Source organism: Lissotriton helveticus, chromosome 7 (genome assembly GCF_964261635.1).
Source record: "Lissotriton helveticus chromosome 7, aLisHel1.1, whole genome shotgun sequence".
NCBI lineage: Eukaryota > Metazoa > Chordata > Amphibia > Caudata > Salamandridae > Lissotriton > Lissotriton helveticus.
In genome coordinates, this window is record NC_136068.1 from 839366323 (window position 1) to 839392222 (window position 25900).

Genomic DNA, 25900 nt, shown 5'->3' on the forward strand with positions numbered 1-25900 from the left:
GTGCCATCGCCCCCTGTGACATAATCATATTATGCTAATCAATTCTCGCTCCTACATATTCTCCAAGCTTGTTTTAAGAGCTTCCATTTGCTCCCAGAGACTTTGTGCGCGCGCGCCGCGCTCTCCCTCTGTTGCCACGGGCATTAAACTCACCAGGCATCCCACCCCCTCCCTCTCCATATGGCCGCTCGAGTTCACTTCGGAGTGCTCTCCCCGATAGGCTCTTCCCCACTGCCCCATTTGTCTGTGCCTCGCATCAGACTTCAAAGGCTGCCGCTCCTCCGCCTGACTTCCACTGTACCCTCCCTCTTGCTTCAGGCTCCCTGACCCCACCTTGCTTCCCCCACATGCGGTTCTTGTCTTGATTCTGCCCCACCCATTGACCCCCGATAAAAGCTCCTTAATAACTACCGCACGCCCAGATATCTTTATCTGAGACAGTCCTTCTCCTGGACGACCTCATCCCCCCAACCCAGTCCCCTCCCTCCTTTACCCTGTAATCAGACCCTTTGCTATCTCTACCTCAGCTACGTAAATTGCTGCCCCTGGCGCGCTTTTTCCACCTTCTAACCCTAGTCAGCGTGTAAGTGTTTGCTATTTTGATTTACCAGCCTATCCCAGAAGGCTCGTCCCCTCCACTGAGACCCTGCCCACTGTTACCTGCTTCTTCCACCCCTACGTGCTCCCCGACAACCCCCCCCCCCCCAGCCAGCATTCCTATACCGCCATTCAACCTCCCGCTGTCCGGGACACAATCACCTTACAGGCCCCCCCCCTTGCTCCCGAGCATTGCGACACTCCCTCACTCATCCAAATTGGAGCCCCACACCCCTCCGCCCCGTGAAACCGCACACCCTCTGCCCGGTTAACCCAGGTCACTCCATCCATGCCACCTCTGAAGGTGACAATCTGCTCGGCAATACCTGCACCCATCACCCTCAGCCCTCCCCACATCCTCCCTTGCAATACCCCCTTCACCCCTCCCAGACAGCGCCTGCATGTCTCTCGAGTGCCCGGAGACACTGTACCCAACTGGCCTCTGAAGGATAAAGGCATTGGCATGATGACTACCCCCTCCCCCCCCTGCCGCAACGGTCCCCTCTGTCTACAGCATCGCCTCCCCATCCGTCCTGCCGCCAGACCCCTTGCTATCTCCGCCCCAGCTGTCCAACTTATTGCCCCTCCCCCACCGCACACCCAGGTGCGCCTCCGTCCCAACCCCCAATCCGTCTCCTCCATCCTAACCACGAACCTCCAGTGGCAAAACAGCAGAAATGCAGCGCTCCCCCTAACTCAGCAATGAAAACTCCTCGCTGCCTCCTCCCCAGGCTGCCTAAACATGGTGTCGTCCCCCCTTGCACCCTTCCACATGAGCCCCAGGACGATAAACCACACCTAGACCCAAACCCAACCCCACCCCCTCCAAAGACGGCAGCTCCGAACCTAAGCCTCACATCCCCCCAAACCCCACCATCCCCCCACTGTCCTGTTACACCACACCCTATGCTCCTGAACCCCATCTCAGCAGCTGCAACACCGTCCTCCTGTCCGTCTGTACTTTTTTCAAGCCCACAAAAAGATGTTAATATTTCACTTCTGTTCTTGGGTTTTCGTCTCAATAAAATACACTGAACATAATCTTCACAAAAGTTAATTACAAAAACTTACGCTAGTGCCATTATAAAATACAATAACTTTTTTTTAAGTATTAATTATAAAAAAAATAAAAGCCATTGTTATGTGTATTAACAATACATCTAAGTCATGTAAATACAACACATATTGCATTACAAATGCTATAGGTGTCACATTTGCGAAAGTTATAACTATTGGCATTGTAAATGACAAAGCTATTCATTTCGCTATTTTCAAAACCAACACATAAATAAAAAATGTGTCATTTACAATACCAATAGCTCAAACTTTCCTAATGCGAGACCTATTGCATTGCAAATGCTTGTTTAAGGTTTTACCACAAGTATTGCACCTTTCAAAAAATCAGGATATGGCTGCCCTCAATGACGGAGCATGTGCAGATAGTACAGATAGGGCAGATATCCCAGAAGGTATAGCTCCAGTAATTGCTTCTAACCTCCCTACTCTGGCCTCGACCTCGGCCCCGGGTTTGGTAGTGGGTATTGCCTCAGCCCCCACCGACAAAGGATTGGCACCTATACTATCCACTGTTGAAACTCCTGCTGATACCTTAGTGTCCCCAGGATATACGATTGCCCCCTTAGCAACAAGCAGCTCATCATTAGTGCTAGATGAAGAGAGGCAGCTCATGAGTAGCTCCTGCAGCCTGGTGGGAGGTACGAGTACAGAGGAGGGAGAGCAGGTAGAGTCAGGACCTTCTCTCAGTGCTGTTGTGGTCTCGGCAACTTTAGTTGATTCCAATCAGGAGTCGGTAACTGGAGGAAAGGGATGAAGATCCCACAGAGAACGAAGGTAAAAAAGAGCGTTTGCTCTTGGGTACTATACAGCCGCAATGCGATATATCTGCTTCTCCTAGTCTGACACCAGGGGACCTTACAGTTGGCATCTCGGCCGCATCTTTGATGGCAATGTTCTCCACTCTTTCCCAGGATATACAGAGGGGGTTTGAGGAGTCCTCAGCTAACCAAGCAGAGATAAGGAGCTATTATGAATCTCTGGATACCAAATTAGATGGCCTGGCATCAAGAACTGGCGCACTGGAAGAGAACATGGGGGTGTTGTCACTTCACGTGGATAAAGTCGAGGAAGACATTGTTAAACTGAAGAGAGAAGATCAAGCCCTTCTGGACAGGATGGAGGAGTTGGAAAACAATGCCAGACGCAGTAACATTTGTGTCCTTAATGTGCCCGAAGGAACAGAAGCTTCAGAGATCAAACAGTTTGTCACTCGGCTTCTAAAAGACTCATTACGCCTTGACTGTTCAGTGGAGGAGCTGGCCACAGACATTCAAAGAGTACATAGAGAAACTTTTAGACGTAATCCACAAAGGACTAAACCGCCTAAGATCTTGGTCAATTTCCATACATATGCTCTTAAAGAGCAAATTCTCAACCTAGCCCTTAAACAGAAATCCCTACCAGGGAAGGGGTCTACTTTTCTCATAAGATCGGATTTGGCCAGGGTCACACTTGAGAGGCAGTGGGAGTTTGGTAGGCGCTTAGACGCCTTCAGGAAGGAGGGTGCAACAGCTCAGATGACATTTCCCGCTGCATTAAAAGTGATGCACAATAATAAAATGTTCAACATCAGGACAGTGCAGGCAGCGGATGAGCTTTTGTTGGAGTTGGGCAATAAGGCTTCCTCGGTATAGGGGAAGGTGGTGCCTCCAGGAAAATGGAGTAAAATGGAGTAAGTAGGGGTTTCTTCCCCATTTATTCACGGCACCTAGATATAAAATAAAAAAGATGCTTGATGAGGAAAATAAAATACACTTATTAAAAAAAATATATATATATATACACATAAACACATAAATGATAAAAATTAAACATAAAAATTTAGTATCTAGTTGCACATAAGTAGGTCACAAGGGTATCTAAAATTTGGTTTGGGGTATCGGGTTCAGGGTTTGGTCCGGATGGGCCAGCCGGAATTCGTAGGGGGGTGCCATCTACTAGATTTGATCCGGTTAGATACATCAAGGGTTCTCCACGGGAGGGGGGGAGGTAATGTGGGGAGAGGATGGGTTGGGGGGGGGGGTTAAAAGCAAAAAAAATCCTAATTTGTCATCACATTATGATTTTTTATTATGAAGTTCAGTTGGTGCCTCATGATTTTCAGCTGAGCTTGTCTTGGTTAGATTGGCATAACGGCAGTCCTTGGTATCAGTGTCATTATTGGGTAAAATTCTGGTTGGTCTCTTTTTTCTATGGCTATGGCTAACTTAAAAATATTTTCCTGGAACATTAATGGCCTGCGGACCAAACCCAGGGCTAGAAAATTGTTTCAGTATCTTCGAGATATAGATGCACAGGTCATCTTGCTCCAGGAAACTCACTTGACTCAGTCTGAAATAGACATAGCGGTAAAGAAAAATAGATGGATTGACTTTGCGGTTTCCACTTCCCAATCCACGAATACTAGGGGAGTATCCTTGATCTTTAAAAAACAACTAAAGGCTAGATTGATAACCTCCATGGCGGACCCAGGTGGCAGATGGGTTATAGCCTTATTAAATATTTTGGGGGCCCAATTTACACTTGTGGGTTATTACGGCCCGAATCAAGATGATCCCTCAGTATTAGAGACAATCTTCTTTCATCTTCTATCTTTTCCCGATCCAGTAATATTTGCGGGAGATTTCAACATTGTACTCGATCCAACTTTAGACAAGTCGCAAAACAACCGTTCCCGTATCCCTTCAAAATCCAGGACTTTTTTGCTTAATGCAATGAAGCAATTCGGGTACGTGGACATTTGGAGGGAAAAGTCAGGGACCCTACAGGGAGTTTCGTTTAAAAACTACAAGTACCATCATCAATCTCGGATTGACTTTGTATTGATCAGTCACAGTTTAGTTGAAGGAGTAAAGAACATCCATTATCTTCCCATACATCTATCTGACCACGCGGCTGTAGTATTGGAGCTCTTGGTGGCTTTCAATGCTTCACCTAGAAGCTGGACATTTGATCGCTCCTTGCTTTCCCACGCCGATGATGTTTTATTCCTCGAAACTGAAGTCCAGCACTTTCTTAACGAAAATGTTGGGTCAGCTGATAATGGTATCGTCTGGGATTCCCTCAAGGCAATTTTACGAGGCCTCATTACCTCTAAGGTGTCCTATAGAAGGAAGGAGTATAGGGAGGCGGTGGCCTCAGTCGAAGCTAATATAGCTAAAGTCCAGCACGACATTGATACCAACTTGGCCTCCTCGGCAACCCTCTTGTCAGGCCTCCATAATAAGCTACTTTCTTTAAAGGGCCAATTAAGTTCTATCTTAAACCAGCGTATTCAAGAAAGATGGGATGCTAGTAAGATCGCCCATTTTGAATACGGCGAAGGCGCAGGGAAGTTATTGGCCTGGAAAGCCAAAACGGATCAAGTTCGTAATAATATAGACTTGATCATGGTCAATAACGATCCACGGTCCTCAGATTTGGACATAAGACAAGCTTTTAGAGAGTTTTTCCAGGATATATATCATGAAGATAAAACTGCTGAACCCGATCAAATCAGGGAATGGCTGAATCAAATCGCCCTTCCGGCCCTATCAAGAGAACAGAGTGAGTTCTTAGATGGTATAATTTCAGAGGGAGAAGTTAGAAAGGCCGTTCAAAGTGCAAAAAAGGGGAAGGCGGCGGGGCCTGACGGTCTACCAGCTGAAATTGATAGAGTATTAGAGCAAGAACTAGTCTCCTTCTTGACAGTGCTATTTAACCAAATCTTACAGGACAGTACTCGCCCTCCACCATCCTGGGATAGCGCCTCTATAACTCTAATATTAAAGCCCGGAAAGTCACCTACATCATGTGGTTCGTATAGACCCATATCGATTTTAAATGTGGATTACAAAATCTTTACCACAATACTTGCTAAAAGATTTGCATCGGTGGCTCCTGAAATTCTTCATTTAGATCAGAAGGGATTCGTGAAGGGACGACAGTTATACGAGTTAACTTATGATTTAATAGGGGCGATCGATATGGCCGTATTGGAGTCCCTTCCCTTAGCAGTCCTCACGTTGGACGCAACCAAGGCCTTCGACAGGGTGAACTGGGTTTACCTGTCGGAGGCCTTGGCCAAGTTCAACGTGGGTGGAAAAACGCGGCGGGCAATTGATCTCTTATACCAGAACCCCAATGCCCGTATTTTGGTAAACGGCGCCCTAACTGAGCCACTGAATATCTCGAGAGGAACAAGGCAGGGCTGCCCTCTCTACCCGCTCCTGTTCGATCTATACATTGAACCATTTGCCCAGTGCTTAAGAGATAATGTCAACATCAGATCGTTCATGTATAAGGGGTGGGAGAGAAAGGTGGCCCTATACGCCGATGATATTCTGGTGTATACATCGGAGGTACACACTGCACTTCCTGCAGTCCTTAAGGTGGCCTCTGAGTTTGGGGAAATCTCCGGGTACGAGATCAATGCTGATAAGACGGAGATGATGATATGGAATGTAGATCAGGTTCCAGCAAATATTACATTACGTTCTGGAAATAAGATGAGATATTTGGGTGTCAACATTGTTAAGGATATCAATCAGATCGCCAATATAAACTTTGTAGCTGTAGCTAAGGAATGCCGTAAATTGTTACAGTCATGGGCACAACTCCCTTTATCATTTTTGGGAAGGGTCAACTTAATTAAGATGTCTATTTTACCTAAAATTTCTTTTCTTTTTAACACAATCCAGTTATATTTTGATCCTTCATTAAGAAATAAATTACAGTCTGATATTAGTTCTTTCATTTGGAGTAAGCGCCTTTCGAGGATTTCTTGGAAAAAGTTGAGGAGGCGTAGAGAAAAAGGGGGAATCGCTGCCCCAGATTTTCAGACATATGCATGGGCATTCCAACTGTCTCATGCCAGAATGCTCTTAAAAAATCCATCGGAGTATGGGGCAGGGTTTTCATCCATAGAGTCTATTATTCTCCACTAAGGCTTTCGAAGTTTACTCAGGGGAGTTTGGTGGCATGCCCTAAGTGTGGTTTGGTGGCCGCTTCAGACTGTCACATGTATTTTGAATGCCCCATTTCGTCAACATTTTGGGAGGCAGTAAAAAGAACTTTGTCATTATCCCTGAACTTGAATATAGTCTTTGATCTTCCACTGGTCATCTTTGGTATTTTGGATGGTGTCCAAAGTTTAGAGAATAAGCTAGTTTTCTACTCTATCTTGCTTGACAGAAGGGAGATATGTAGAAAATGGAAAGACTCTTTGCCCCCTACAATCGAAGCTTGGTACACCTCCGCATTGATGGTCTCTAGATTAGACCTGGGTAGGTCTGGTAATTCAAACAAAAGGGCGTTCTGGCAACTATTAAATTGGGCTCATGGAATGTTCGGGGTTTTTTTTTTCTTTTTTTACCCCCGAGTCCAATGATAAGCCACCTAGACCTAATCCAGGGCGTGACATCATTGTGGAAAAATTCTCCACCTTTTGATTGGTTTTGTCTGGTAATTACAGTTGGTTGAGGCTGGAGGAGCTGAGGGACGAGTATCGAGTGTTAAGTTGGGCCCTACCAGCGATCAATTAACTGAGACAGCTTCCCTTTCCGCCTCTATACCTCTGGACTTCATCATGGAAACAAGGCCAAAGTGGCAAATGAGGACAAAAAAAAAATGTAATTCCTTCAAGAAGATGTCTCAGTGTCAAAGAGACAAACGCTTTTTACGAGCAGGCAGCACTTTCTTTCGTCAGTTAATTTGAAACTGCTTTCTTCTCCATATTAACCCTTGCTTTTTAGTTGGCTGATGTTTACCTGTGACACAATTTTCAGAGTTAAACCCGGAGTGCTCAGTTCCTTAATTAGTTCTGAGACTCTAGGATTGACTTGAAATCTCTTCCCAGCATATAGCAACCAGTGTATTCATGAATCTGAATTTTTATATGACATTTCCTAATTTCTTAGCAATTATATTTTAGCCAGTTTCTGCTTTCTGCATTATGTTTCTCATTGCCATGTCGTATCGACTTTACATGAGGTAATGGCAATACTGTTGAAATGTTTTGAGTTTTGTACTGACTGTTTAATTTAAATTCAAGACACAAAAAACGTTAGAAGATACCATTTAAACACTATTTAGAGTTCTGTGTAACCCTGGGTATAACTCGTTATCTATTTCAGATTTGAATCTCTTTATCCGACTGTACAGTACAATTACAACTAAAAAAAACAAAAAGAAAATCTCGGGCAGTACCACACTACTTTATCTGTTACCTTCCCAAACCCAGTTTCTAATTCATATTTAGAAGGTTTTTATAATTTAACCATAGTGACAATTTTAACAGGTTTTTACTCTGTATTGCTGAAAAAAGTGGTGAGAGCAATATGAGGAGAGAAAACAGAGCCGACTCTTTTAATTATCACCAATTAAAGCTCAGTTCAGTTTCTCCTAAACTCCACAAACTGGGACTAAACAAATGTGTTTTTGTTTTTCAGACCAGCAAACCAAGAGCAAAAGGTATGGTAACCAGTAACATACCCTCCCCAATTCGAACCGGTCATACTTCTAGGCACTCCCGGGACTGAAAGTGGTTCATTTTCTATTATATATAAAAGACAGATACTTAAATTATGATATTTTCTTGTGTTAATATACAAGTGGAAGAAAACAAAAATGGAAAACAACCAAAGTGCTTTGTCAAGACCTTTACTTTGTTGTACGGCATTTTAACAATTTCATAATGAAATGTAAAAGAGCACCATGATAGCACAACTAGTCATTTGTGTGACAGGTCCAAGTATCTGCACCTATTATACATGAAACTGTATAAATGTTCACTGAATAGCTCTTTGAGATAACTTACGATTTTAACTGAATAAGAACATTTGGGCTGTCCATAATTTTCACTCCCATCTAACTGATCAGTAAAAGGTGATAAATGAAACCGTGGATGGACATGTGATCTGTCTGCCCAGCAATCAATATAACGCAACTCTTTATCTGTCAACGTGTTGTAACGGAGCATTTGTCCATTAATGCAATCTCGAAGCAAATACGTCTATACACTTCTTTTAGTTGTAAATTAAGATGTTTAAGGTCATTTTAATGACTGTATACGTAGTTAAGTTAAAAAACACAATTTTATATGCAAAAAACATTTGTCACGATCAGTCTTTACACTCATAATATATTTTGAACTAAAAATCATGAGAAATCGTGATGTGACAGATGTGCAGTCAATGTTTTTGTAACTGATTAATAAGTTACTGGTGTTAGGAGGGTAAAATACACTAAAAATAAATAAATAACATTAACAGAGCAACATACCAAAAAATAAATATGATAATTTAAATGCTAATGTTTAAAAACAATATTTTTGTTAAATATCCTACTTTCAACTAAAAAATGCCTTCATAAAGGTACACTACTCATTTTTTTTTTAGGTTTTCACAGTTAGTTCCGGCATGCATAGAAAGAATCCAGAATCCTTTGTGAGAATTACAATTGGGTCAGTGTTTCTTTTTTCAAAATTTACATTTCTTAAGATCAACTTGAGCTGCTGGACTTCTGGCATTTGTCACGATGCAGCTGTTGTCCATTCTGTATTTCCAGGTCTGTATTCCAATTTGAAGGTATTAGCTAAGCAGTTTTGGTTATTTTCTGAAACACAACTGTCTGGAAAACAGACTTAATCTTCATATGCTGAACAGCTTCCATCATATATTTCGATATGTCCAACATATAACGAGACGTCCCAGTTTGTTCTCTGGTTCGTTGTGGAGGTAGAATTTCATTGCAACGTTCTGAAAAAAAAAATTCAACTTAAATAGTATATGGCATGTTTTCAATAAAAATACAGTTGTTACGTTTTAAGACAAAACATTTGTTTTCTCTGGCCCTTAGTATGTAGGTATGTATGTCAATTCTATTTGTATAGCGTGAACCTAGCCAAAAGGCAACATAGTTTTACTCAATGCGTAGCAAGTGCTAAAAATTGAGATAATTTAAATGGGGAGCTCGCTATCTTGAGAGAGTTAGCAGCTAAGAGAGGGTGTTGGATAGGGAGCGCGGCTAAAGGAAAGAACAGTGTTTGGCACTAATGGTCTCTCAACACAATAATTTGTTTCAACATAAGCACTATTTTTTTTAAAACCTTGACTTGGTACTATGCTTCTTTGTCACACTTATTGTCAGCTTTTATGGACACATCATCCCTTATAGGCAAAAGCTCGAGTGGTAACGACGTCTCTGGGAAAGAATTACTGCAGAAACTCTGTTGCTGCTTTTATTAGCCATGTAGGCGTTCTTCTTCCCTACATAAAGGAAGATCATTTTTTAACATGTTCATCATTATTTTAGTTTTACAATACTATTACTCCCTTTCCGAATAGTATATCAATATACAACAATAAACAGCAAAAAAAAAAAAATATGACAGCAAGAAATGAAACAATTTACAAACAGAATTTGAATAACCGAATCTCTCTTTAGTATATACAAGTATGTATTTATTATTTTTGTATGTGTCAAAAGGCAGCGGAACACTAAAGGGTCAAAGGCAAGCATAGGGTCTGAAAGCATAAGGGTACTGTTAGTGTATTGTTATGTAGTGTTCTTTAAAATGATGCATCTTCAACTCTTTCCTACACTGGAGCAGCGTTGTCTAGTCCTGATGGATGCAGGGGGTGTTGTGCCAGGACGAGGTGTGCTGCAGCGTGAAGGATATCCATATAGGTTGTCAATGAGGAATGTGGGAGGCCATGTAGCATGGTGTTACCACATTCCAGAAGTGAGAGTACAGGGGCTTCAACAACAGTTCTGAAGTTGCTTTCTGGAAGCAAGAAACAGTCCCACTTTATTTAGAAGAGAGAGCTGGTATTAGGTTGTCTTTGTTTTTGTCAATGTGTTCTCTAAAGGTGAGTTGATGTCTATAGTGAATCTGAGTGTCTTGGCATTTGGTGAAACTTGGATTTGAAGCCACCACGGTTCATGTTGAACTGACAAAAGTGCTGGGATGGGAGGTGGAACTCTCGCCTTTAATGCTGTTGCTTGTGGTCCTGGAGGGCTCGGGGGGTTTGACAGCAGACCGGGCGTTCCTGGGAATGGCTACTATGTTGGCTAATCGCAACATGGCAGCCCGATGGAAAAACCCTGCTCCCCCTACGATGTCGCAGTGGCAGCCTGGGGTGGGCTGGTGTGCACAGCAAGAAAGCCTGTGTTTAAAGCCAAAGATTGTCCCTCAAAGCATGAACGAATATTCGTGAAATGGTTTGGACAGCTGGACTAGAGTCTCCCGTCTTATTTTATTTTCTGATAACATCTCCTACCGAGGTATTCGCCTTACAGTACTTTACGAGTCTGCCCTGTGCTGTACCTTATTTTTACCCATGTGTCAAAACTCAATGAAACTGGTGAACAAAAAAACAAAATCTTCTGGATCAAGCATGGCACCAGGGGCTATTCTAAAGGTGAGGAATCGGTGGTTAGAAGTACCCATCAGAGGCTCCTTTTCAGCAAATCTTTCGTAAATAAACAAGCCTCAATTAGATTAAAACCGCTATCAAAACACAGATCTGGCGTTTGTTCATTTAAGAAAAGGCTTTTATGACACGCCCTATATTGGTATATCCTGATCTTCTACTTCCATACATCATAAAAGCTGGTGGCTCAGCTGAGCAATAAAAGCTGTATGAAAGAGTGACAGCTTTACACCCTGCTTTCTTTTTATCTCTGTCCCTAACTAATGTGAGAAGAACTCTGATCATTAAAGAAGAGCAATAATTTGTGAAAGAACCATCAAATGAATGGCACTAACTTTTGTTAGGAGCCATATCTGACGTGGAAGTCAAACAGACCATGGTACTCTGCACCATGTGCAATCATGCTAATCACCTTGCACCCTCATTCTTCAGAAGTATATGAGGAGTACCATCAGTATACCAACATTGATATATCAATTTAAAGGCACCTGCTGTTGGACAACAAGTTACTGCAAGTACCACTGAATGGATTTTTAAATATTGGTTGTGTCCTTCTTTTACGATAGATGTCACTTGTTCTAATTACTCATGTTCAATCTCACAAACATTCAAGTGATTTTCTGCTGCCTTTTAGCACCAAGAGACTACCTTGGAAGTGAATGTGTGCTCCAAGTATACACCTGTTGTGTTATGTGACACTGCAGAAGGGCCTTGCAGAGTAATTTCTATCGATGTTATCCTCGCTCTTCCTATTTTAAAAGGCTTTTCATTATTCATGGTAATGATGTACACATTTATAGAGGTGTCCCATTTCAGCCTTTTATCAGGTATCCTTCCACTCCAGAGAGGGCAAGAATCTCACTAAAGAACACTAGGCAAATAAGAAAACAATATTATCAGGTGGAGGTTCCCTTTGTTTACTTCCTTATTTTGGATGGTTCTTGTCCAGGATCTCGGAATTGAGAGACCTCTGTCATCTTTAATCCATCCACAAACTAAAGGCAGGGAGTGGGTGAATCAAGTCCCTGATCATTGGCAGAGGCACTATAAATGTGGTGTGGATGCAACAAAGGGACACATAAATAAAGATTCAAATGACCATAGTAAAAACCTTTACTTGAGCTTGCAGCACCTTTATGACATGCACAGCACTTTCACCTTGGGATTAGACCATAGATCGAGAAGATAACATTTAGGGGACTGCTGGAAATCATCTCTTTCCGAAATAACCATATTCCTGCCAATAAACCTGATCCTTTATCATCGATGTACCTGTACTCTCTTTGAATGATTAGGCCCAAAGCTGTACATACAGGATAATGTTCTGTAAAATGTAACAAAAATACTTAGACATGCAACATCTATCTCTTTCCAATCTTGATAGACACTTTACTACTATACGGCTTTCACTGAGCATGTTAAAAAAAATTCATAATAATACCTCAGTCAAGCTGACCGACCGCATAAATTACCAGCAGCAATGCCCGCCTTCATTTTTTCAGAATTTTCCACATCATATCCTCCTCTTTTGTGGTACCTGAAATCCAAACATTTGGGATATGAAAATAATTACACATTTTCTTTGCAACTAGAGACCTGATAAGATAATCTTTTTATGACTGCAGTGCCCTAATCATGGGGCACTGTTTTTGTATTTTCAACGGTTTTGGATTATGATGTTAGAAATTAAATAGCAATTCAGAATGTAGACCCACATATAAGTTTCCTTTTATAGCAATTGTGAAAGTCAAGTTAATTTCTGATTTACCAGTGAATCAGCAAGAGGTTCACTGACCCAGCACAAGTCAGATGAAAACAGGCATGTCCAACTAAACATTTTGGGGTTCATTCACAAAACAAGAGTAAATCTAGAGGAGTACATTTTAGTCTGATGTATTTTAGGTTGACTCCTTTTTTGGAAATTTACCTAATTCCAATAAATTGCAGTCCAAAATCTAAGACACTGATAGGTTTCCTCGCATAAGTCCAAACCTAATAAGCCTCCTAGGTAATAGTAGCCTGGAAACATCTGCATGAGTACTTTTGCATGTGCTTCAAATGTGGGGAAAAAACATGGCAATCTTTTGTAAAGTAAAGCAAAGTTTTGATTTCGTGGGTGGCCACACAAATCTGCACAGCCATCTTCCCCTACCATAATATGTTGGTTCCTCCTCCAACTTGCTTTCATGCTCTAATGCAGACTTACTCATGCACAATAATCCACCAAGTAGGTGACCATGTGAAGGGAGGTAACAATTAAGTGCACAGATACAAACACCAAATGTGTTGTGCAGAAACTATGACTAGGGGAAGACTGCTGGAAAATATTCCTGAAAGTGGCCGACACACAGTATTCTTCCCATCCATTAGAGCATTCATGAACGGTAAAGGAGTACACAGGATAGTTTTACATCCAAGTGCATACATGGTAATAGTCTGGGGCAAAAACTGTTGGATATTTTGCCTAGAATTGGGCACCATTGGAAAGTGGTGAAGTGTTACACAATGTCACCAGTGATGCCACTGATATTCCTTGTGGTGTCATCTGTGAAATGTGTGAGGCCATATACAGTGCACTCGGTATAGTACTCACAGGGACTTCTGGGTCAAATCCTCCACAATGGACACAGCAACCATCCTATGCCAACGCATCCACACTCATACATTCACTCAACTAACATTATATGCCCATACACCCACCATCACATACCAACACACACCAACACATAAAAGCAAACAACTAAAAAAACATTAGTCGCTAGATAAATAAAGTTGAAATGAAGTTAAGGCTGATCTTTGAATTTTGTTGCTTGATAGTTTTTTGTTCTGTAACCATGGTCAACATATTAGCAAACCTTAATGCACTTCCAACTTTAGTTTTTGGGGAATATATATGTACTCACTACAAAACCAAAGGTTAAAGTGTTGTTGTAGTTAGATATACAAATAACACCTTAACTTATGTTAAAGAAAAAAGCTCTAAAGATTCACTGAAAAAACCCAAAGGTTAATGTGAGATTATAGGAGACAATGCCAGTCATAATGCAATGTTTTTAATTTAAAAAATGACTGAAATTTGTGGGTGATAGCTCAGAGAGTTACCAATAACTTTGGTCCCCGTCATGCACTGCTTATGACCTCACATATTACATTACCATTTCCCTGTCCTCTTATTGCTTAATAGTTTTTGACTCTCTGGACACTGGGACTAGGTCCTGAAATGGTGGCTGCAAAAAATCTCTAGCCAATCTGATCGGTTGGTCCCGTGACTGCGGACGGGGAAAAAAAAGAACTCTTGGCCAATTTGATCACTCTCGTTTTCATAATTTGCGGTACTGTGGTAGTACCGCTGTAACAACCATCCAGATATCACGAACATTTGAACCTTAATTTCTCGGAAACGGCTGAATGGATTTACACCAAGTCACAAAAAGTACACTTTCTGAGTAACAATCTAGCTTTCAGCCAAATCCGAATGAATTCTGTTCAGCTGTTTTTTCTAAAACACTGTCTAAAATTCCTAAGGTAAATTCCATTTGGGAAAACACGTTTTGAGACAGCCCCTTTTTTTCTCGGCCCATGCTTGAAGGGTCGCCCCAAAACATCCCAGGAAGGAGGTGCCATTTTATGGAAAGTTTCATGAAGATTCGTCAAACTGCACCCAAAAGCTTTGCAAAATAAAAAATGCTCTCCCTAGGGAAGGTCTGACCTAACCATATATCTAGAATAAATATCTATCTATATATATATATATATATATATATCTCTATATCTCTCTCTATATATATATATATATATATATATTTGACAAATCTTCTCGAAATTGTCAAAACTAATGGGGTGCTCCGGTCAGCTCCTGTCTTGAAAGTTTCGGGGTGATTCGTCAAGCGGGGTCCAACAAAAAAAGGGGGGGTCCCAAAACATGTTTTCTCCATGTTCATTTCCATAGGAAACATTTGTCAGGGCTACGGCCCACACTGCTGAACGGAATTACACCAAATTTGGCAGAAAGGTAGCTCTTGGTCCACAGTGCACTCTTTGCTTTAAATGGTGTAAATCCGTTAGGTCGATTTTTTAGATATTAAAGGAAAAATACATTTATATATCTGGGTAGAGCCCAACCACACATCTTATCATGAGATCTGATTGGCTGTCAGCACTTCATCCAAGTGTTGGCAGCCATCTTGGCACAATATACATGATAGCACCCCATTAAAATGCATTGTGGTGAATGGAAGGTTTTGAGGGTCACCAGAAGGAGAAAGTGATAACAGACTTTGTTACTGTTGAAGCTTCCATACTAATTTTAGGAATTGTGGTGTGTTCTTAGGTGATTTGACCCTGTGAAAAAGCCTTCTGCTGGGGTATCCTGAGTCATGCTTGAGAGAAAACTATTTTCTTATGCTTTTCCCATAGACGTTGGCATGTCCTCCAGAAGCTAAAGTGAGAGCATATTTTCTGAAAATTCACAATATCTTTCTCAGTCATGTGAGAGTGAAGTCTGACATTCTCAGTAAAACATGAACATCCAACAAGAGCATAGACTGTCAGTTGATTCCTTTGTGTTCTACTGCAGCTACCCAAATTGTTCTAAAGAACAACTAGAGCGCTAACAGGTTTACTTATGACAAAAGTATGACACAAGTGAAGCCATCTCGATTGGAATAAATTGGTAACACTTAAAACATTTAATTTAAAAAGGAACAAACTGAGGAGGCTCATTTTGCCATAAAAATTGTGATTAGTGCTGCAGAAAGAAAAATTAGGGCGCATTTTGAGTGACTTCTCAAATTCTTTTCTATTTCATAAAAACATTCTGACATGCAGACTGAAACATGAACTTTCAATACCAGCAGCAGACTTCCAGTTAACTCCCTGGTGAGCAGTAGCTTTAATATAGTGATCTAATGAGCAACTAGAGTGCTAATATTCTGAATTTATGGCAAATGTGTGACACGTCTGAATGCCTTCTTGATGGAATCAAAATAAAAAACTGAAAGCATTTCCTACTGAGGAGACTGCAGTAAATGAGGAAATTAGGAAACTTCATAACAAATAAGATTCTCAAGATTGCCACCAGAGAAAAACAAGTCCAAATGTAGCACAAATATTATCCAGATGTAGCCCACGTATGGGCCAATGATGGAAGTGTGCAAAACCCTTTTTATTTTTAGTTTCTTTTGCAGTTTTTTATAGTGCAGTCTGGTCAGTTATGGGAGCGTTGCACCTCACTTGGACCCCTTATTGTGTATTTTACACAAAATACTTGAGATTGATCTTGTGAAACATTGAACTTTACTATTCTGTTAAACTGAAGTTGCTCTGAGCCGGGCTTTGTAACACCCGTTTTCACCTACAGGTTTTAATTAATTCTGTTTGTATTGTATTAAGAAAGGATTTACTGTTTTTATGTACACTTTTATTATCTATGTTTCTAAATCAGATCAAATAAAATGTATTGAATTGAAGGCCACCAGAGAAAAAGGAGCCCAAATGTAGCACAAATATCACGCAGATGTAGCCCACGTATAGCCCAATGACAAAAGTGATGTCACTGACCATGTCATGAGTGATGTACTATGTGATATCATCAGCGCGGGGGGCGTGAGATATAGTTAGCTCAGATAACTATACCGGCTGAATTTCTCTGGTTTTGTATGAATTAAATGTCAGATTAACTATAACGTCCCTGAAACCTGTGTTTTTTTCAGTGAACAAAAACACACACACACAACACCCCCGCCCACCCCCCCAAAGAAGGGTAACGAATAAGCGTGTCTTGTGGTTCTGTTCAGTCTTTTGCAAATGAAGGAATCATGAACTCTAACGTTTACCATATTGGCAGAGTCCTATGGATCCCTGGATGTAGCTTTGGGGTTATTTTAGATGTATAAAAGCATCATTTGGTCAAAACTTGGGGTCATTGTGCTGGGACACCCACTACTGGGTAGCCTGATAACTGGCATGCACTTTCTCTATTAAATAGTATAAATAATCATTCCCACTGTCGAATGATGGACTTTGTATTGTTTGGAAATGGCTTTATCACCCTTCCCCGACTAATGAGCAACAATCTTTTCTCTGAGACCGCTACAAAGATCTTTTGACCAAGGCATGTTACCACAAATCTGAATGTTCCAACCCAAACACAGGGCCTGGTTTAAAGTTCAGCAGATGGGTTACTCCGTCACAACGGTGACGAATATCCCGTCTGCTGAAATATAAATCCCATTATATCCTATGGGATTTATATTTCGGTGAACGGAAATATCCGTCACCGCTAAAATGGAGTGACCCGTCCACCAAGATCTAAATCAGGCCCAAAGTTTCTGCATTTTATACGCGTGTGGTGGCACTTCCTGGTTATCTAATACCTTCCTAACTGACATGGAAGCATGAAAGGTGCACTTTTTCACACAAAACCTCTGTGAGTTTCGCCAAATGTTATTTAATAAATAGTAACACAGTGAAATCTCTCTGTGTTGTCACATAAGGTTAGATTTATCTACTGCCAGGCCTTGGTTAGGACTAAGTCTGATAGGGTTCAATGTGTACAGACACTGACAAAAATCACAGTATTTTTTAAAGCTGAATGATTCTTAGCTGATATCACTTGCAATCGAAATGACAAGGTTATTCTTACAATATGGCACAGCTGCATTACATTGCACATGCTCTGCAGCAAAAAATATGATTACAAAATTACCTTAGCAACAACAATGTGCCAATGATTAGAAGACAGACAGAAGACAGCACCACTGCTGCAACTGCCAGTGTTGTTGTGTGGTCATAACTGGAAGATGGATTTTCCACTGAAAGAATAAACGCGTGGCAACGTTCACCATGGTACCCATGCTGGCATCTATGAAGAACAATAAATAAAAGAAAACATTTAAACACATGCACAACAAACATAGTCTGAAAATACGAGTCATTTAAAAGATTCCACGGTGTGCCCAAGGTGTTTCATTATTTAAGAGAACACCATGTACAAAATATGCAATTACATTTTCACATGTGTGTAGAGGGCCTTATGCAACATATGCTGAACCATACAATGTATTTCTAACAGTATCCTGAGTTTTCACAACGCTCAGGGCATCTACATTTTTTATAAAAAATATTTTTGGGTATTTTGTTTATTGTTACAGATCCATGCATTATATACAAATACGTTTCTTGTACATATAAAGTCTAATTGTGTGAAACATATTCTTACCCACAGCAGTGCGCCACAAAATCAATGTTGACATTTACACAGCACTTTCTTACAGACTAAATTGACTCAAAGCTTCAACAACTACATAACAGCTATCGTATAACTATTTGTAATTCTGTTTCATAGTTTGCCTAGCACACAGGGCTGGACTGGGAAACCAAAGGATCCCAGGCAAATTTGGTCAGACCAGCCCCTGTACGGCGCACAGTGAGTGCAGCAAGTAAGCCTGACAACTACAAGGTGGCTCTGGGTGGTTCTCTCCCAAAGAAAATTAGGGCACAAATGGCGCATTCTATAACATTATTATTCAATTGTATTAGCTTTTAAAGCATAGTAAATGATGACCTTAGAGTGCACCAGGATTCAACAATCTTTGTTGGGGCTCTTCAATGATTCCCTCACTATCACACTCCAACGGTGTTTCTAATCTCTCCATAGCCCCTCCCTGCTCATGTATTTCATGTGTTTTATAGCTCCTCTCACACCAGTGTAGGGTGTCGGAGCATTTTATATCACACACAAATACAGCGACAATGCATAATACATGTGTAAATCAGTGCATAGAAAATGTGACAAAGGGAAATATAAGGTATATAGGATTCACATGTCATCCCTACTGGTAGGCATTTTTTAAGAGTGCTTGGTGTGGAGAAGCACAACCCCAGGATTCAGAACGTAACAGTGGTTAGGTCTGGCTTTTCTAATAAGAATTTACTTGTACCGAAACAAACCCCTTTTTTTGCAACATTAAGATAATGGGGGAAAAATTACTTTCTAACTGGTACCATGTACTCTTTGATGACACTTCAGAGCTTACTGTGCTAGATCATGATTGTAACTTAGGTACAGCACAGTAACAAAAGGGTCTCTGTGACAAAAGCAGCAACCCATTAAGCTATGCACATAAAATACTGTTCTGTGATCTACATGATGCACGCTCTTTGCAGCAGGCATATTAATCCTCTGCGCTAACTTAGAGGAGTCAAAACTGCCACTAAACAAAACTTCAATCTCTCTCCAGTAGGTACATTAATCACTAGAGATATCTTGACACTTTTATCGTTGCCTGAAAACTACTGGATATACAAGGAATTCTGCAGTAGATGCTTCAAAACTGCTGCACAGTTATAATAACGCCCCAAGTAACAAAAACCAGCCCCCACCCTATCAGCCGTCCGGGGAAACGCCTGATGCCTGGTCCGGCCAGTCCAGCCTTCATAGAACGGTCAGGTGAGACATAGGAATACTGCCTTACAGTGCTTTAGACACTGTGTTGACAAAGATATGCAGAAGTGATGGTTCTCAGTTAACGGTTCAGGCCATGAGGGGGGGGGGGGGGAGATATTTACTTCCTGGGGCATACTTACTAACTTTTTTATGCAACACCCTTGTTAATCTCAGCACCAGCCTGGCTAATGGCACACTCACTTTCACATGTAAAATGAATAACCCAACGAGAAATACACTTGCCAGTGATATAAATTAGAACAGTAAAACTCATTCAAAGGCGAATTTTAAGAAGGCACAATGCAAAGGTTTATCATTTCCACATCAAATCCTCTAGACTAAGGTCCTAAACAGAGAATCACAGAATGAACAAGGTTACATACACCCTTCCCACCACTATTGGTCATCACCAAATTTCACAACCTCTATGCGGCCGAGAGACCGCTCAATTAACCTTGTGACTATGATGTTGCTCATTTCGGCATTGCACTGAAGTCACACCCACAGCTAGGATGAGTTACACAGAAGACTTGCAGGGACACATAGCAAACTAAGTCTACTTAGCTTTACATACAGTCCCTTGAAAGTCCCTTGCAAACAGTCCCTTGAAAGTTCCTGTGGAGGACGTACTAGAGTACATTCCTTTATCACTAACTGAAATAGTTGTTACAGATTAAACTTTTCAGGCACCGTTCCTAAGATTTAGGGGCACATGCATCATTGGTTTTTGCATTCGCAAACGGTGCGAATCGGTAAAATCGCCCGTTTGCGAATGCAAAAACCATTTTTGGGATGCATCAAACTTTGTTGCACAATTCGCTTTTTTTTGCACTTCCAAAAAAAGCGAATGCATTTAAGGAATCGCATTTGTGCGATTCCTTAAAGGCAATGCATCATTTTTTCTAAAATTGCGAATTTGGAATTTGGAAGTGCAAATTAACACGAGGTTGAACCTCGTGTTAATTTGCGAAAATGTTTACAAAAACTAAAAAATGCATTTTTTAAAGTGTCATGTTACAGACACACATGTCCTTAGGACATGTGTGTGTGAAACATGCACTTTCAAATACATTTCAGGGGTGCAGGGGGGGGTCCTTTGGACCCCCCCCCTGCACCCGTGGAATGCATCAACAAATTGCGAATTCTTAACTGCCTTCCCATTGACTCCTATGGGCCGAATCAATGGGAATTGCGAAAATGCACTTTGGAATTCGCTATTTATTTGAGAATCGGTAAAAATTGCGATTTTTACCGATTCGCAAATAAATAGTGAAAAAAATGATGCATAGCATTTTGCAATTCTTAATTTGCGATTCGGTAATTTTCGCAAATTAAGAATCGCAAAAGCTATCAATGATGCATGTGCCCCATAGTGCCGTAAAATGCATTCCGTATTGTGTCCCCCCACAATCTATGCAATTCAGGATTGTTTCTAGTCAAGTAGTTGGACATGTGCCTACACCTCTATCACATCTTTGGGTAACTACACGTCTTGAGTGGATGAAATATATACCAACAGTGAGGACCAGGTACAGTGCACACAGTCAGGTGAAATTCTAAGACTTTCCATTACAAACTTCCTGAACTCTCTAGGAGGACATCATGTGAGAGAATAGATGGTCACTGAACCATGACAGGAATCCACTGGCAGCACCATCCATCTTCCTGTTTTATGATCGCCACCCTGTGAATCTTCTTTAAAGGGCAATTAGTTAATTGCACGCGGAGTTCTAGAGAGTTAAGCCTGACTCAGAGCCAAGATCTGGCTCTGCCCTTTTCTCATAGAACTTCAGAGCCATTTCATAGCTGAAACCAGAATTTTGGAGATGTTGAAGGCTGCCCCCTCGTCCCTTCCTTAACATAGGCTGAATTTTGGAAATAAAAAATGCAGACTCCTGCTAAATGAAAGAAAACTTGCAAGCATGTTACATAATCCTAAAAGCCAAAAATAACTGTTTTTCTTAACCTCCTCATACTGACAATGTAGGATCAAAACAGTGAATGTTTATCTACAGACTGGAGCGGTTTCTCATAGATCTGACCCACTAAGGGTTTGCAAACTTACAGTAAGCTTTGTGTGACCACTGAGGTCACTGTTTTGTGATTTATTTAATTGTATATGTTAAGCAGTTGGGCTTCTTCTAAATAAATATATATAAACCGAGTGCTGCAACTTAGTTGTATTATATTTTATGAGATAGAAAACAACACAGATTAATTTACGGATTTTGCAGTTTGCTGGATTATTTTATATATCCCAACATTTATTCTCTTTTTTTCTTAACCCTTCGCCCAACGGTGAATCAAACCTGTTCGTCTAACTTCTCTCCTAAAAGGGATGTTATATACCGTCAGGTTTATTCAGCTTGTGAAATCCAAACACAAAACGGGTTGTTATATTGAGTAAAACAGGAGAGAAAAGCACATTCAAATCCTGGGCATACGTGCATTAGTGTATACATGTGAGATCACATGAACATAAGTGAATTGAAGAGTAAATATCATAAAGTTTGCAGAAGAGTTGTTTCCTGTTTCTTTTAATTCATATCATGTAGAACAAAAACCAGCTAAAGCAACCAGCCGTCAGTGCTGATTCCCATTTGCCGAGAAGAGCCTCGGCAAGATCATCGTATGTGGGGAAGATTTGGGACCGTAGTCCCCATGGGACCCGGTTAAGTCCTAAATACGGTTTTAAAGTGGCTCCATCCCACCATCTGAATTTTTCCAATTTTTTAAGGCTCTCTAACTTGATAAATTTCTCTCTGAGACCTTCATTCCGTGAAGGATTTGCACTAGCAGAGGCACTAATGCACTTGTGCCCAGGATTTGAATGTACTATTTTGTTGAAGGGATTCTTCCCATACGCATATAGGGGTTACAAGGGTCCTGTCTACCTGGTCAGCACCGTATTCAAACAATATTTTGCTCAGTCCTTACGCAAACTTTAGCCAAGCGCCATCACTTCCTATTTACTCAAAACCCTCCCCTGTGTTTGCAGGAGAGAAAAGTAGATACTGCCAAGTGGCTGCACTGCAGAATGTGTAACCAAGAAACATCAAGTCAAATCCTGTCTTGCCCACTTGGTCAACCTAAGTGATCCTTGGCAGATGCCAAATTTTGTGGCACCTACAGATAATTCATACCAGACTGTGAACAATCTCAAAACAAATTCACCACTCATATATGGTTTAACAGAGCATATTTGTTCTACAAATAATAATATTGCCCAATAATATGGTACACATGACATACTGAATTTTCTCTTAGCTCACTAACGACAAAACCTCAAACATTTGGGGAGGGCGATTCCTTCTTACCTGTCAGTTTAAGCTTGGAAATGATCAACTAGAAGATATATCACTCGGGGAACATACGGCTACCTTTCCTGTTAGAAGGGGGGTGAGACAGGGTTGTGTGCTGGCCCCCTTTCTTTTTAATTTGTATACTAATGGGTTAGGGGAAGCTTTAGTAAGAACTACACATGACCTCCCCCAAGTTGCAGGCCGACTCATCCCGGCACTCGTTTATGCGGATGGCGCAGTTTTGTTGGCAAGAACCAAAATTGCTCTCCAAAGGGTTCTTAATGTATTTTCTGCTTTTACGAAGGATTAAGGCCTCAGCATTAACATTGCTAAGACGTATTTTTTTTTTCTCCTGTTCTGTTTTTATTACTGTGTTGTGTTCACTGCTATAGGATCTCAATAAAAGCGCCGGGACACTCTTTTTGAGTAGCCGTGCGCTATATAAAACAACATAAAACATATAACATATGTAATGAGATGTGGTCAAGGGACCATGAGAGCGAAAGATATTTTTGTTGAGGGACAGAAGCTAATCACAACTAAGAGCTTTTCATATTTGGGTATATTGTTCAATCAAAACGAATTATGGGTTCAAACAATAACTGCAAAAGAATTGATGTTTATTCGGTCATCCAATTTCCTGGTAACCTTTTCTAAGAAATTAGGTCGGAAACCTCCTGGGGAGTTGATACAAATCTACAAAGCAAAGTGCATTACATCAGCAATGCACAGAGCCGGGGTGTGGGGCCTAGCAAATACCACACAGCTGCAACACGTTGAGAATTCTTTTTTAAGATTTATCTTATCTGTCCCCCCTAGTACTTCATCTTTTGTTTGCCATGAAGAATTGGGTCTCTCTTTTATTTCTGACTTAATTAAAATAGAACCGATACTGTTGTGGCATAGTATCTGGTCTAAGGAGCAGACACAGTTAAACAGGGATATTTTAGATGACTGTCTTAAATTAGACGGAGCCTTAAAGATACCATGGATTAGATTCATTTGTGATGTTATGAACCATTTAGGGCATCCAGAATATTTTACCGACCCAAGTTCCTTACAGATGATTTCAAGGGAAGCATTAAAAAAGGAGGGGCTTCACATGCTGGAAGAGGTCAGACTGTCTGGTGAACTCTTGAAGCCCACTGTTAACCAACATCAATCTATATTAACTACATTCGGCATGGAGCCATATTTGTCATTTGTCCCTTTAACTTATGATAGAATGTTATTGGCCAGATTTATGCTTAATATGTTTCATAGACTGGTGACTTGGCCTAAAATGAACGATTGGTCGAGGCAGCTTCCATTGTGTCCTTGTGACAATCAATCATGTCAGTCTACCATTTATTCTGTCCTTTTCTGCAAATTTTATTCTGAGTCAAGAAAAGTGTGGCTAATTCCACTCTTAAAAAACCAGGGGTTAAGGCAATGTCGCCCTGCTTTTTTAAAACTTCAACTGATGGATAAAGAACATGTAGTATGGAGGCTTGCTATGTTTTTAAAGAGTGTACTCCGCTTAAGGAAAAGTCTAACTATTACAGATGCATTTTAATTGCTTTTTAATTGTTTTTAAAAGCCTTTCTTCATGTACGTGTTTGTTTTATAAAACTGCTGCTGTTCCTTAATTCTCCTTTGATTGGAAAGTGATGTATATTTTTTTCTGTGCAAACAGACCAATAAAGCTTTCTTGATTGATTGTTTATGTCACTCAAATCCTTAATATAATGTCATTTACTGAATTTATGTGTTCTTAGTCCACATTTCTCAAACGTTCGCCTCCAGCACCATTGCTTCCCGCACCTCCATGCTTGCAGCAATCACACGTCCCATGTGCCACCTCCAATTATTAGACACCAAAGTGTGTAGTTACTCCCTGGTCCTGTGTGCGTAATTATCCCATCCAAGCTGTAGTATTCTCTTAGGAAAAATGTAAAAAGCAAAGTAATTAAACAGGAACAATGAAAGGAGAACCCTAAAAAATAAAAGACTGATCAACCTGCCTGTGAGACGTTTGCCTGGTATATGATGATCACTATTCTAGTGATCACCTTGCACCAGTCCAAACAACCCTTATGGTGATGGTTGTAAGTCAACCTTATAGACCGGCTATCCTAGTGGTAGCGTGGACAGTCTTAGGCTAAAAGACTTGTGAGGGCATGTAAAGCCAGCTGTTTTACCATATGTAACCCCTTGAATATCAAATGAAAGGACACCACACAGGATATATATAAAATATATATGTATTTATTTACTAACACACTCCTCTGAACTCTTTATGAGATCAGAGGCCAAAACACATAACAAGATACTTAGTCAGAATACGTTAAGTTGCACAATTTACGGTTAGGCCCTAGGGGCGAAGCAAACCATATATTAAGAAAGTGTTATAAGTACCACGTCACGCGGAAAGGACAGGCCTAGGGAATCGCTGGGGATACACTATAGGAACAATAGTTTAGAAGTAGGAGGCCCACAGGCGGCGTGTGCAGTGTCTTTACACACACGCGGGAGTCAATGCAAAGTCAATGGGAACTTAGAAGTTAGATTTAGAAGGATTTAGGACACTTCCGTTTTAGCTAGGAGGAAACAACTAAAGACTTAAACACTTGGATAGTCAATACCCTTGGGAGCACCGAAATACTCGCATTACCTCACCCACGGAAGGCGGGTGCATAGGTGTGAAGATGTGTCGGGTTTCGTCGTTGAATCCTATGGAGCCTTGAAGAAAGATGCTGCAGGCGACCAGGAGGAAGATGTCCGGGTGGATCCAAGTGTGGATCGAGGATGAAGAGGACCTGAAAGCAGAGGGGACAGAGTCTGGGTCACTAGCCAGTGACCGGGTGGAACCAGGAAGGAACCAGACGACGTCGAGCAGCAATCAGGTGCTGTCTTGAAGCTTGTCGTGGCAGCCACGTGGACCAGGAGGCGTCGTTGACGACCAGGTGCTGGAGACGAGCTGTCCGACGAAGGTTCTCGCAGATGGAGGAGTCGTCTTCCGGATTGGAGTCAACAAGCCTTGGCAAGGGCAAACCCACGCAGGATTCAACAAAGGCTTCTGGTGC

At 41.1% G+C, this 25900-nt stretch overlaps 1 protein-coding gene across 1 annotated transcript in view; it reads right to left on the bottom strand.

Moving 5' to 3' along the window:
• Positions 1-8297: 8297 nt before the first annotated feature.
• HBEGF (heparin binding EGF like growth factor) overlaps positions 8298-25900 on the bottom strand; it is an 85511-nt gene continuing 67908 nt past the window's right edge. Inside the window, exons 4-6 of the mRNA XM_078653335.1 lie at positions 17794-17949; positions 12529-12624; positions 8298-9410 (exon numbers count right to left, since the gene is read on the bottom strand). Of these exons, the coding sequence (XP_078509461.1) occupies positions 12534-12624; positions 17794-17949 (247 nt within the window). The 3' untranslated portion in view covers positions 8298-9410; positions 12529-12533. The remainder of the gene's footprint in view (positions 9411-12528; positions 12625-17793; positions 17950-25900) is intronic.